Genomic DNA, 14,351 nt, shown 5'->3' on the forward strand with positions numbered 1-14,351 from the left:
TCTGCAGAGTTGAAATTCCTACCATCCAAAGAAGGGCTAAATCAAAATTTGTCCATATTTTCCATGCACTATAGATAACCTAGTAAAATTCCAGGGTGGTAATTTAAATACCCAGCGGCTCATGCTGTTTGAAGGTGTCGGGGAAGCATCATTTACAGCCCCCAACCTGAGAGGCCAAAAGAAAACCACCCTTCTCTCCAGCGAACGAAGTCTGGACCCTGGGCTGCAGTGTGAGTGGCAGCAGGGGCCAAGCCTGCCTGTGTGTGCCCGCATAAATGGGTGCTGTCTGGTGGAGGCTGCTGTGGGGACACCACCTCTGGCTCCCCCCACACCACTGTGCTCCCACAGATGGCCCTCACCTGTCAGGTTTGGGTAGATCTCCTGAGACACCTTATCTTTTTTTGGCTCTCAAACTGAGCATGAGGACTCCTCCAAATGTGTCAGAACTCAAGGAAACCGGGCCAGTGAGCAGAGTGTCCTTTGGGTCTTCATGGTGACATTGGAGATACCAATGGGGTCTGAAGGGAGGCGGGTTGTATGTCTCAAAGTTGATGATGCTTTCTTTTTTTCCTCCAGAAACACGAAGACACTGAGTGTCCCTGTGTGGTGGTGTCCTGCCCCCATAAGTGCAGTGTCCAGACCCTTCTGAGGAGTGAGGTAAGGGGCATGGCCAGGCCTGTTGAGGAGTTGGTGACATCTTCGAGACTAGCATGCCAGAGACTCCATCCTAACCCAGTAGCTGAAATCGAAGGTTTCACAGATCATGATAGTGATGCATACGGTAGAAAGACAACAGAGAACCTCACGCTATTTTGGGGCATCAGAAATTTCAGAAGCAAGCAAATAAACGCTACGGAGTGGTTAAATTCAGAGCAAAATATTGTTAGGAACTGAGAAAATGGAATTACTTTACAAAAGTGCAAGCAAAAGTAATAACTTTTTAGGTTCTAAAAAAAGCTATTTTTAAAATCTGTAAAATAGGAGTTACTTTAAGATTATCTCAAAATAAATGACTTTACAGACACTCCAGACCCATTTGGCCACATATGCTGTGCAGGGTTGGTGCTGGGGAGCAAGTGGGCCTGGAGGTGGCCTCCACATTTCAGGGGCCAGTGAGAAGGGCCCTGTGTAGCCTCCCCCAGAGGTCATGTGTCTCACACTGCCCTTGGGCACACTTTTTTTTAAGACAGGTAGATTTTACATTAACTTAATTTGATCAGGGCATATCCAGTTGGAAAAATTCCAAGGATTTTTAATGTTTTGGCATCTGGTCCTGATCTGGAGCCCCTTTGGTTGCTGTTTTGGGAGCATCTGGGGCTCCTGTGCCCCCTGGTCCCCTGGCAGGTCCCTCGGGCCTGGGTGCTCTGATCTGAGGAGGCTGCTCACCTCAGCCTTTTTCAGCAGCCTGGAATTTTACCAGTGGATATTGAGGAGGTGTGAGGGTCACTGTCTTCTCACATCCCCACTGAGCAAGAGGACCTATGTGGGCCTGGAGCCAGGAACACGGGGTACAGAGAGGACCCCCCCGGAACCACTCTCACCCAGAGTGTGTCCTCCCAGGAAGGTGACTCTGCTAGGCCAGGGCAGGGTCTTGCCGGGTGGCCATGGTCCCTAGGCCTGGAATGTGCCTCTGGGAGTGGCAGGGAGATGCATATAGATTTCCACTACTAGGAAGTCCCTCTGCTAAAGCGAACGGATGAAGCGTCTGCAATGTTGAAGTGATTACCAGGGTTTTATACGCTTTCCAGAGTTTTCACTCAGGGCTACCTGAATTAGGGACAGACGCTAACTCCATTTGCCTCCAAGTTATTTTTCTTTTAAAAATCTTTAAACCTGCATTTATCTTGGGTTTCTGGTGAACAATGCTATTGGTCTATAAATTATTCTTGCCTCTATTCCAAAGCTCCTGTGAGAAATGATGATAAAGACTCTGACAGGAATGATAATGAGCCAGTTTAAGAGAAAGTGTGACCCTGAATTTATAGTGCCCCACTGAAAATGACATCAGACCCCTGTGTCCCTGACTTTAATACCAGAAGCGTTGGCTGGATAGGTTCACGATTATAGCGCTGGCACTGTAAGCGTAGATCTTAAAACTTTGAAGCTGTTGTTACTATACACAGTCTCACGCTTCGTCTCTCTGCCAGTCACCTGTGATCTGCTTTTGGGCGCTTTCCTCCAGGTGCAGGCCAGAGCTTCCTGGCCTGGTTCAGAGGAACATCAAGTGTGCTAGGCTGCTAGATCTGTAACCACCATGACTCTGCCCCGGCTCAGAGACCTTCCGCAGAGATTGGCCCATAGGCTCCCCGTGACATTGGCCCTTCTCTGCAGCTCTCGCCACAGACCCACGCTCCTCCCTGTCCTAAATACTGACCTAAAGGGGAAGGACTCAAGGACTCTCTGTCCTGGTGACAGAGGACGGGCCCAGGAGCCTCTGGAAGCCTGTGTGCACACAGAAAAACCCAGGGCCAGCTCTGCAGTGCGCTCAGACACCCCCTTTCCTAATTCAGGGTCTAATTGTTCTCTATAAAGAAGATCTATCCCTAGAGTTTCCTGATGAGAATTTCTTCAATAAAAGAAGAAGCAGTCCTTAAATTGTATTAGCCTAATGAATAGCACTATGTCTTTAAAATGTAGACATTTCAATTCCCTTTTCTCTTGAGGGGGCATCATAAGTGGTTTTTATTTGACGATTTGCCAACATTTGAGCTGAACCAAAGGGGTTTTTCCTTGTATGAAGAGCTATCCTCTCCCAGTCTCTCCTGATTTTCTTTTACCAGTTAGAGGTGACAGTATTAAGATTCATGTTGTTAGAATGACCTTAGCGATCTGTGAGAAGTTACATGAATTTATGGACACTCAGAGGGAAAAAAAAGTCTTTTCAGAAGAAGGAAAAACTCGTCTCGTTATCTTGAGTATTGAGAGTAATGGTACATTGTGTAAGCTTGCTTCAAAAATATATTTATTTTTGTGTACTGTATATTAGATGTGTGACCCGGTGACATCCTGAATGCTTTCTCTTTTTTGTGTTTCATGCAATTTTTGTTTATGGTCTTTAAATGTTCATTTCAGTTTACGTTTTTTTCCCTCTTTTTTAAATCCTGGCACTGCAGACGGCATGTTGCATTTTGAACAATTTGTTCTCAGGAAACTGCAGCTTTAAGAAATGTTACAGGAACTGTATTTATGTATATCGGCGTACCTATGTGCGTACACGTGGCGGTGCTTATATTTACTGCGTCTAAGTCTAGGAAGCGGATGGTGTGCACACCTTAGCTGATAAGCCCCGTTCGCGCCCACACGAACCAGATGCTCTCTGTGCCCTTAATGTGTTGGAACCTTTTCATGCGGACGCCTGTGCCACAACTCACGTCTCTTTCCCGTTGCAGTTGAGTGCACACTTGTCAGAGTGTGTCAATGCCCCCAGCACCTGTAGCTTTAAGCGCTATGGCTGCGTTTTCCAGGTCAGTATCCAACATTTGTGCTTCCCAGTCACTGACATTCTGCCATGAGAGACAGTTTATCTTAGCATCTTAACATGCAAGTTCTGGACTCTAGTCTTTGTCAGGGAACCGAGTCACCATGCTGCGTGGGTGGTGACCGCCCCATGCAGCCGACGTGGGCGCTCGCTCTCCGTGCCCGTGGTGTTCTGAGACTTCAGGGGGACCCCTGTGCTGAGAAGGAAGTCAGGACGTTAGCAGAACAACTCCATCTAAAACCAGCGAGGACGTGGGACAAAGAGGGCTGACAGTCGGGGGGGGTTCTAGAGAGGTGGTTATGGGACTTTAGCCGGCACTTGACTATAAGTGGATACCAAACCAGACACGGTTTGGGCACTGTGCACATCAGTACACAGCCGTGAGGACCACACTCGTGTGTCCATAAACACATCTCACAGTATCTGTGCCGCCCTCCCAGAACAGCCGTGCGGAGAGGGCTTCTCCGCCACCACGCTCGTGCTGCGAGAATCCTGTGTCTGGGGGTTTTTGGTCTTTTAACACGTCTGAGACTGCTAGTGAATTTGAACTGAGTTTCATTGAAACGTATATCTCAATCTCAAAACTAATCAGAGGGCAGTATATATTACAATTAAGGTATTTTATATTTAATGTTGTGTATTATCAATACATTATTATGAAATCAGTACAGAGATACTGGCATCTCAGTATTTTCTTAGAAAGTGAAGAACCCCAAGACTAAGAATGACTGTAGCCTTCCCTTTGTCTCCGTCTCTTAACGAGACGGAGCGCTCGCCACTGTTACGTCGTATGTAGTACCATTCATTCTGTGTATGTATATATATATGTTTATATATAGCAATACTTCTATCAACATATATATATGAATATTCTATGTACAGAGTATATGTTTTGGAGATCATTAAAATGCTTTCTGTGGCTTCTTAATTCTCTAATATCAAAACAAATTATATTTTCATACCAATTATTTCCTTAAATATATGATGTGCTATTTCATGTGCTTATTACTGACTCTAAAATGGTCTCCATCTTATGTACTCTGTAGATTGTTTATGTTTTGTATGTAACTTTCCAAGTATACTTAGAACAGTGAGGAGCAATATGTTTTCTAATACAGTGTATTTCCCTAATAAGTTAATACTCTAGAAAATTATTTAGAATCCCACTTTGATTACATGTTCGTTCACTAGATTATTGTAGCACTGTCTAGCTGTAACTGCAGGTGCTTAAACATTTCCCATTTGTATTTTTAATGAAAAAAGTTGTAAAAGAGCAAAAATGAGAGGTCTAAGATTTAATTTCTTGATCTTACAAATACGAAATGCAGATGAGAAGGCTCTTGGTAAGAAGCTTGAGGAGCGACGAGCATGACGAACTTGAGATTGCTGTACAATTACAGGATGTCTGCTCTTCTTGCCTGCCTCCCCACCTGCACTCGGTGGAGTGGGGGGTTGCTGAGCATGGCCCTTCGAAGGCTTAGAGACCGCCCAATAGCTGTACAGGAATAGGGCTCCCCTCTTCGTGTTTAGGGCTGGGTTTAGGTCATGTGTTAGTCTTGCTGCACTCTGGGATGGAGTGAGGTCAGCTTAATGCACTGCATCTCTGTTCTCGCAGGGGACAAACCAGCAGATTAAGGCCCATGAGGCCAGCTCCGCGGTGCAGCATGTCAACTTACTGAAAGAGTGGAGTAACTCTCTAGAGAAAAAGGTACGCCAGACTGCTTCCCGCTTTTGTTGGCTTTTAATCATTTATTCAAATTATTTCAAGAAGAAAATCTTTTTTATAGTTACTAATGGTTTTGGATAAAAGAAACAGTATCAAGAGAATGTCAAAAAAGTAAATTTCTTTTCACATGACCTTGAGCTCCTAAATGAAGGCATTTGTGTGTGTGTGTTCTTTGTTTGTTAATTGCCAAGCAAGCATGCAGTGCCCTTTTTTTTTTTTTTTTTTTAATCACATTGTGGTTACCTTAGCATTGACCTAGAACGGGGGTTCTCAGACTGCTAAACCTCCCTTTCTCTTCCCATCAGCCTCATCTTTTTGTAAATAAAGTTTTATTGGAATGCAGCCATGCTCATTCATTTCCCTGTTGTCCATGGCTGCTTTTGCAGAGTTTAGGAGTGAGACAGAAACTGTTCAGACCTCACAGCCCAAAATGTTTACTCTCTGGCTCTTTACAGAAAAAGTCTGCCAACACCCAATCTGGAAGGTGATGAGGGTTAAATGCTTCACCGTTCTTTGTCTTTTCTGAGCAACAGTCCCCCCCTTCCCCCCCCCCCCCCAGGTGTTACTGTTGACTTCCTCACCAGACACTTTGTGGAAATTTGGTGCAGAGAGCCCTTGTTCTCCATCTGGGCTTCTTTTCAGGAGGCCTCAGTTGTGGGGGCTTGTGGGCTCCTTAGCAGGCACCTTCCCCATGTAATACTTCTTCCCGGGGGAGTTCTCGGTCCGCCGTGTTCACCTGGGCCGGGCCCTCTATTCATGAGAAAAACATGAAGACCTCCAAGAATTGATAGAGAAGAAACTATAACAGGATCTCTCATTGTGGTTTCTATACAAAAATAAAAACTTATTTCAATATTCGGGAAACATTTATAGAAAATTTGGAGTAGGAAGGTACCGAGATGAATTAGAGAAACCGGTGGAATTGATGTTTATTTTCTAAAGATTTGTAGAGATCTGAAGACCTTGTTTCCAGTATGAAATCCAACCAATTTAAAATGTGAATGTATTTGAAAAAGTCTAAAATTCTTAATCAAAAGACTTATATGAACTGACATAGTTTTTTAATACAAATGTTTATGCTGAAGATGAGAAGCAACAGAACTGCTGACTTGTCACACGTACACACACAAGTACGGCAGAGGGGGGTCCTCGTCAACGGGGACATAAAATGTGTGTGAGAAGAGTCGTTGTGAACTCCCCATGAACACATAGTAGTCACTCTGAGTTAATGATGGTTTACGTGAGTCTTTTTTCCCCTCTGCTTGAAGAATGTGTTCTGTTTCTGCTTTTTAAAAAATTATAGGCATAGATGCCAGGGCTCTCTGTCTCTCGTCGGCACTCTGCTTCTCACTTAGGAAAAAGGTTCTTTCTTTCGTTTAAAATGCATTGGTTCTGTTCCAGCTGTACTAGTTAGCTAAGAGTTTGCAGTTCTGAGGGGTGTGACTGTCCAGTGGGACAGTCGTGGAAGGCGCCTTCGCCAAGTCTGCTCCCAGAGCTGAGCCCCCACGAATGCGCGCAGAGGGTGATCCCTCGGTTGTGTTCTTCTCCCCACCCTGCTGCATCATGCGTGCTCCACTCCACGTGAGTGGTTTGTGTCCGTGGAAATGCCGGGACCCAGCACGGGGGCTGCCTGCGCACGGCCCACAGCGGTTTCTCGCCCTGCAAACACCTCATGTGTTGGAACCATCGCTGGCCACGCCGAGCACCTGCAAGAGCAGGATGCGTCACCGTGCACTGCAGCTGACAGATTCGAAATCTTTGCCCTCTTGGTCTCTTCCTGACTCTGCCCAGCAGAATGGACCCCTGCCCAGGCGTTCAGGTCAGCCGAGCCGGGGCTGTGCGGTGTTGTGTGTATGCACGCGAAGATGCCTGTCTCTTCACTGGGCCCAGAGGCAGAGGCTAGACAAAGAATGGAGATACTCATCTTTTTTAAAATGGGAATATATTTCTCATTATAGAATTACTCTGTTGGAATCTCTCAGGTTATTTTGTTCATGTGTAGTGGAAAATAGGATGTTTGACTTGGTTCAAAAACTCTGATCCATCACGTTCATGTCAAATTAAGGAAAAACTATTTTGTAAAATGTGGACTTAAAAACACCCGTCTTCTGTATTAGGGAAGCTTACAGGGAAATATGGAGTGCCCCACCAAAACAGGCTGGAGTAAATGTTGTTCTCACTGAGAGGGTCTCAGGAAAGGACAGGGGAACTCCTGCTTTCATCTGCCGTGGGGATGTTCTGCTGTTTTCTTGGAAACACCCCTGCCAGGTAGATTTTCCCATGCATGTCATGTCTACCTGATAGACGGGTGAAAGCTGGGATCTGCAGGCGCTTGGGAGGTGGATTTTTTCATTAAAATAAATAAGTAAATAAATGAAAATTTAAACTAGGGCGGCCCCTAAATTAATAAATGAAGAGTTTAATATGGCATGATGTGTGTTCATTAATGTGAAATGCTTCTGCTCACCCTCAGGTCGCTTGTTCTGTTATAGAAAAAAATTGCCATTGTTTTTGGAGACATTACTGAGATTTTTTATCAGAAGGGTTGGCATGCATGCAGGCTTTTTCTTTTTTTGGGTGTGAGACTGAAGAGTCTGGGAATCATGTCCAGCTTGAGAGATGGGAATGAGTGAGCCCTAACTTTGGAAAAGGCAGACCTGCCCTCAGGATACGCACATGGCCCGTCTGCATCACTTGTAGGAGTCCGGGGGCATGAGAGTGTATTTTAGAGAGGAAAGTCCACAGGTGCTAAGTAAAATCCTAGGAAAGTGAAGTGTTCTTTTGCCCATGAGACGTTGCAGGTTCCTTAGTAAATACGCATTTGTTCTAAGACGAAACAGACTGTATCCAAAGGCGCTGCTTGGTTGCCTGTCTTAAGGCAGGTGGTTCTTTGCAGAGACATCAGGAATCCGTGCTTTACACACCCAGGTCTGTCCTGGGGCGCCCTTGGGCTGTCAGGTTAGGTGTTGGCTGGTATTCGGGGCACAGCGTCCCTCATGGAGCCTGCTGTCTTCGGGGGCGGCAGCCGCGCCCGCGCACAGACGCATCTTCCCAGGGGCCTTTCCAAGGGCCAGAGTGCCCCATGGAGAAGTTTTGTGAGAAGGCAGCCTTGTCAGACTTGCCCTCGGACTCCTCACCCGAGGGCATTTAAGACCAGTGTAAGTGTGTTCTTGGGAGCTAGTTAGTTTTCAGAAAGATATTTTGAAAAGGTCAGTGGTGAGCTTAGAACTGCCCCCCCAGCAGGCCCTTCCTGGGGCTGACGTAGCATTGCCGGTGAATATGTTGAGTTTTGTGGAGGGTCTTCTCAGGCCACAGGCCGCACGCACGGACTCTGCAGCTCCGTGTCTCTGTTGCAGGGCTAGTTGTCGGCCCTAAGGATTAAGTGGGCACATACATAGCTGTTTTATTCTCACTGTGCTTTCCCCTTGTGTTGGGAGAGCTTTTCAGAATGCGCGATGTGGCCCACTGGTGGAAGTGAAGTAGTTTAGTGGGTTGCAACTAGTACTTTCTAGAGTAAATTAGAATAAAAGAGAAAGTACCAGGTCGCATGGAAATGACTAGGGCAAGGATGGTTTTGCGATCCCTGTTTCTTAGGTATGCACGCGCACACACACACACACACACACATACGTCTGTACACGGGTGAGATGTGAGAATGTGTTTCCTGGTCAAGTTTGAAAGCCACTCTGGTAAGAGGTTTATTGCTTTTCAGCAAAAACTTTAGAAAGTGTGTCCCATTCATTCTGAAATACTTTGCCTCATCTTAGTTAATTACTGGGAGGCAATGTGTAGGATTTCCTGTTAAGTTACCAGGACTTCAGTTGAAGGGATTTTTTTTCTCCTGGTATTGTGGAAATGTAAGTACTATCATTATAATTGTGATTAATTAATAAAACCACTTTTTGCTTAATTGAAGAATTTCTTTTTCAGGTTTCCTTGCTACAGAATGAAAGTGTAGAGAAAAACAAGAGCATACAAAGTTTGCACAATCAGATATGTAGCTTTGAAATTGAAATTGAGAGACAAAAGGAAATGCTCCGAAATAATGAATCCAAAATACTTCATTTACAGGTAAGAAGCTTAAGACTGTGGCTGGATCAAAGGGTAGAGGAGCATGTCTGTGTTCTCCTTCCAGACTTTCTCAGTAAGATGTTTGAGCAAAAGCCCCGACTTTTGTCAAACAGACGACCTGTTTCTCTTGCTTAAGTGAAGACTTGAGAAAGACCCAGGCGGCTGTTTCTTCCCTGCTTTTCCCTGGAAAGCAAGCCCACTGCCTCTCTTATGTGTCTTTGATTCACTGTTGGTGAATTAAGACTTAAAGCCTGTGTTTTAAAAAAACTAGCTGTTTTTATTATTATTTAAGATTTCATATTGTTCAAGAGTAGTTATGTGTAAAGTTTCACTTCCTGAAGTGAAGTGAAGCCGATCTGTTTGTTCTGGATTTTCTAGTGACACACACCCTGCACTTTATCTCACCATAGTGATCAGATGTGCCTCAAACAAGCATGCAAACCTTTGCTGTTCTGTAAGGGGCTTCATTAGATGTCGCTTCTCGTTTGTTATCTACACAGGTACCTGTTAGTGTGTGATTCCCGTAGATCTTCCCTGCACGTTAGCCTCCTCATGGTGTGTGTCTGTGCGCTGATTCCCACGTGCCTCTCACACACCCATGGAAGAATCACTGACATGTTTCCAAAATGCCTTTGCTGTGCTTTTACTTAGGTGCCTTTCCTTAAATTATCTGGAAGTTAAAAAATTATTTCCAAGAGCTCAGAGTCACAGCATCTCTGAGAATGCCTTTCCTCCCATTTTAACGTCAGAGATTAGTCCTAGTGGCTTGAATTGCATAGAGATGTATGAAATTAATTTCATTTGTGTTAAAACTTTGTGGTTGTCCAGAGACGAGGACAAACACAATGAAATTATAATAGATTGTATTAGAAAAGGTACAAGTCATTGGTATTGACTCAAGCCAGGAAAAGTACATCCCATAAAACACCAGCAAGCCCCCTGCTGGCGAGTGCCCGTGGGAATGTAGTTCGGGATGCCCCACTCGGCTCCGAGCTACCAGCAACATACTGCTGGCCTGGGGCTCTGAGAGGTGTGTGGAAAGGACACAGAAATTAAAGCAATGCTAGAAAACCACCTGTTAAAAATAACAACCGAAGGGTTCATTTATGCATTGTCATTTGTAACCAGAAAAATTAGGATCTCCATAATGAGGTCATTGGGGGGTTTGTCTGAAAGCTCTGATGTCATTACATGCATCCTCCACATCCCCTTCTCCCAGAGTGAAAAATTTGAATTTACTTTAGTTTTTTTTTTAAGATTTTATTTATTTATTTATTTGACAGAGACACAGCAAGAGAGGGAACACAAGCAGGGGGAGTGGGGGAGGGAGAAGGAGGCTTCCCGCAGAGCAGGGAGCCCGATGCGGGGCTCGAACCCAGGACCCTAGGATCGTGACCTGAGCCGAAGGCAGACGCTTAACGACTGAGCCACCCAGGCGCCCCTAATTTACTTTTTAGTAGAGTTCAGTCGTTGCACCGTGTGTGATGTATGTTTGAACACTTCAGTGAGGGACTAAACCGCCGAGCTCTAAGTCCGAAAGAAAGGGGGAAACCGGCTTGCTGGCGCCCAGCGCAGCGGAGGCTGAGCAGCCACGCAGTTCATGCCCCTGTTGGGTCCTAAGTAGGAGGGCAGCCACTTGCCATCGCTCTTCTCCACGGAGAGAAAAGCATGGAGGGAAACAGACTATGTGGACAGAAGGAGACTCCGATCACACTGGACGTGCAACGCCTGATCTTACTGAGTGCGTCGGGATGGCACACTGCTCCCCCGTGTAGACTGAACCCGTCTGGGTGACTGTGTGACGGGAAAGGTGGCAGCTCACCTGTGCTTCACTGTGGGGCTGGCCCGACCGACAGAGTTGGGGCTCTCAGTCTTTGGGGAGCGTGGGTGGAAGACCTCTGTGGCTGGCCCCCCGAGGCCTTGGCTATCTGTGAAGCACGCTTGGCCCCGGGGCACTTCTCCCCGGTCCCTCAGAGCCTTCTCCACCCTGAGCCTGGCTCACCTGTGCCCCTCATTATTCCTTCCTCATCCCAAACCCTTCCTGTCACCTTCCCCTCCCGTGCTCCCCCAGCCCTGTGCATCGGACCACCATGGTGACAACAGACATGTTACTCTCTGTATCATCTCCTTCCTTGTCAGATCCTCTAGGAGACCCTAAAATCCCAGAGACGTTGGCAACACATAAAGTGTAGAGTCCCTTAGGGCCCCAGATGTACACGGTGGACAGGGATGCGATCAGAGTTGGCCAGAGGGAGTGGAATTTAAGAGAGTATTTGCTTTTGCTGACCCAGGAAGGGCAATTTCTTAATATTATACTTTTTAAACAACCTGTTTTTCTTCATGAAAAAAAGACCACTTTTTTTAGTGTCCGCTTACTCCCCGTGTCCCTGTTGTTGGCGGAGACGAGAGGAGCTGGTCATTCCTGCAGTCAGGAGTGTAGGACTGAAGCCGTGCGGGCCACCCGGCCCCTGCACCACCCCCACACGGTCTCGTTGGCACGGTGTTTGGTACAGAGGTCCCAGTCACCCGAGCGGTGCAAGGGACAGGAAGAGAGACGGTAGTTGAAGCCCTCGGGTGCACTGTGCATGACACTGATGAATTGATGCTCTGGCAGCTAATCTTTTGATTAGGATTTATTTACCTCGCCTGCAGTCTGTACCGTCTCTCAGCTCCTGGGTTCTTTTTCTACACCTGCATTTAAGATCTATTTTTATAGAAAGATGACAGCAGCTGAGTGTAGACCGCTCTTGAGGAAGGAGATCATGTTGACTGCATTCTGCAGAGAAAGTTTGATTGAGATCAGTGCTCTGCTTGACTCTGTGCCATTTATACAAAGGAGACGAGTGTTTAAAACTACACATTGTCCCTTGCTATGTGGGGGGGAGCGCTCCTTTTAAGTGACTTGGTGGAGCCTTGTCTGTGCACATGTCCATGCATGTGTGTGTCCAAGTGTGTGCATGTGTCCCCCCCGCCCCCGCCCCCACGTGCCGACTCTGTGTCACTGAGCTGGCGCCCGGGGCCCCCACGGCAGTCCTCCTCTCACACCCACAGTTCTGTTCCTGAGATCTCCATGTGCCTTTGCGCCCATCGCCCTGTGCACAGCACCGGTCTTGGGGAGGAGGCACCTCTTTGTCACCCCACTTTATCTCAGGGGCGTGAGCCTGAGGGGTGATGCGTGGCTTGTCCCGGGCCACCGTGCAGTTCACTCGATGTGGACCAGGCCACAGAATGGCATCTCTCAGAGCCGCCACTGATGACCTAGGTTTCCGTTAACCTCCCTCCTATACGCACTAGTATCCACGTTAGCTCCGCTGGTCGCTTGAGCGGGTGGAGTAGCAGATGCTCATCAGAAATACATTATGGGTTTGGGTGTTTGGTGAGGCCAATAATGCTGTTCCCAGAACCCAGATTTTGCGAGCTAATTAAATATGCCTCCAGACACGTGGATCTAAACAAATTGACATCAGTGTGGGAAGAGGTATTCTTTACAGAAACCATTTTGCTTTTCTAATGTTAGCTAATACCAGGTTTTCTTGGAAAGAAGAGGAAGAGTAACACTGTACTTCTCCCCCAAAAAGTAACCCAAACCTACCATGTTTGTTCCTTGGTGGTTATTAACAGCCAGCAAAGGTGCTGAAACTGAATGTTTAAAAATAGGCTTCTGAAAGGAGAAGTGAACTCAGCAGGCCCTGGGGCTCTCCCCTGTGTGGCCTGAAGCTTCAGAGGCGGCCCAGTTACTCACGGCTTCACTGGTGGCCAGACCACCCAGCCTTCGTGAGCTTCACTTCAAAAAATGCAAATCCTTTTTAGAAGTGAAAACCCTGGGATGCCTGGGGGTGGCTCAGTCGGTTAAGCGTCTGCCTTCAGCTCAGGTCATGATCCCAGGGTCCTGGGATCGAGCCCCGCGTTGGGCTCCCTGCTCGGCAGGGAGCCTGCTTCTCCCTCTGCCTCTGCCACTCCCCCCCCCCGCCCTCAGGTAAATGAATAGAACCTTTAAAAAGAAGTGAAAACCCTTTAGGTTCCAGCTTCTTCCAACAGGTGGGCGTGCCAGTCCTTAAAAACAGGCTGGAGTGTGAGTCTTACCCTTTGCTTATTGTTGTAAATGGTCTGCGTGTTTCTGCAAAAAAAAGGCTTTCTGAATTACTTAAATTAAGATAGCATGAAATGCAGCCTTGCTGTCAACAGCCACATGTTTGTCAGTAGTATTTCTGTGCCCAGTGGGCACAGGGCACTGAGCATCATGTGGATGGGGGAAGCAAGCCCCACTCCTAGGCATCGGCCTCTCGGTTTCAGCCAGGGTCTGAAGAGGCGCTGTCCGGGCTCTTCCTGCAGCCAGCCGTGTGCAGATGCCGGGTCTCTGGAGCGGGGGGCTGGGTGGTGGCTGCTGTCTCTCAGGACCCAGCAGGGTCCTGGGGCACTGCCTGCAGCCACAGAGAGAGGGTGACTCCTCCAGCCCTGGGTCAGGCAGCCTTGTGGGAGACCCACATTGTTTGGCCCCTGGAGATGGCTTGGCCCTTTAGGAAACGGAGACCTTCCGGCGGCTGATGGGTGTGGCTCCAGGGTCCTGCACCTGAGGCTTGGGACAGAGTGGTGTGGGCCCTGTGCCCTGCAGCTGGCGGGTGAGGCTTCTCTCTGCCTTGGCCCCCTCCTCTGGGCTAGGGACCTGTGGCCCCTGCGTCCCCTGAGATGTGTTTGGGTGACCGGTGAGATGCCCGTGTGGGAGCTGGCGTGGGGCTGGCTCTGGGCCGGCTGTCCTTCCTAACCAGCTGGTGTGTGGGGCGGTAGCACGGTCTGCGGAGTTCTAACTGTGTTTTACCTTTCTGATGCCTTTGATTTGGAAGCGAGTGATAGACAGCCAGGCGGAGAAACTGAAAGAGCTGGACAAAGAGATCCGTCCCTTCCGGCAGAACTGGGAAGAAGCAGACAGCATGAAGAGCAGCGTGGAATCCCTCCAGAACCGAGTGACAGAGCTGGAGAGCGTGGACAAGAGTGCAGGACAGGCGGCGAGGAACACAGGTGGGGGCGGCGGGGGCAGGGGCAGGGAAGTCAGGGAGGGGTCTGGAGCGGGCAGCGTGC

At 47.7% G+C, this 14,351-nt stretch overlaps 1 protein-coding gene across 7 annotated transcripts in view; it reads left to right on the plus strand.

The window, feature by feature from the left end:
* The window catches only part of TRAF3 (TNF receptor associated factor 3), a 120,461-nt gene that overhangs the window by 99,397 nt on the left and 6,713 nt on the right, over positions 1 to 14,351 (plus strand). For 6 of the 7 annotated variants that reach the window (XM_064571629.1, XM_064571631.1, XM_064571630.1 and 3 more), the window contains 5 exons: positions 577 to 657; positions 3,390 to 3,464; positions 5,094 to 5,186; positions 9,135 to 9,275; positions 14,117 to 14,291. In XM_064571629.1, coding sequence (XP_064427699.1) covers positions 577 to 657; positions 3,390 to 3,464; positions 5,094 to 5,186; positions 9,135 to 9,275; positions 14,117 to 14,291 — 565 coding nt within the window. The remainder of the gene's footprint in view (positions 1 to 576; positions 658 to 3,389; positions 3,465 to 5,093; positions 5,187 to 9,134; positions 9,276 to 14,116; positions 14,292 to 14,351) is intronic. The other variant, XM_054513892.2, reaches the window with a different exon arrangement.

Source organism: Mirounga angustirostris, unplaced genomic scaffold, assembly GCF_029215605.1.
Source record: "Mirounga angustirostris isolate CCGP_5_RB_7025 unplaced genomic scaffold, mMirAng1.0.hap1 SCAF_9, whole genome shotgun sequence".
In the NCBI taxonomy this organism is placed as follows: Eukaryota; Metazoa; Chordata; class Mammalia; order Carnivora; family Phocidae; genus Mirounga; species Mirounga angustirostris.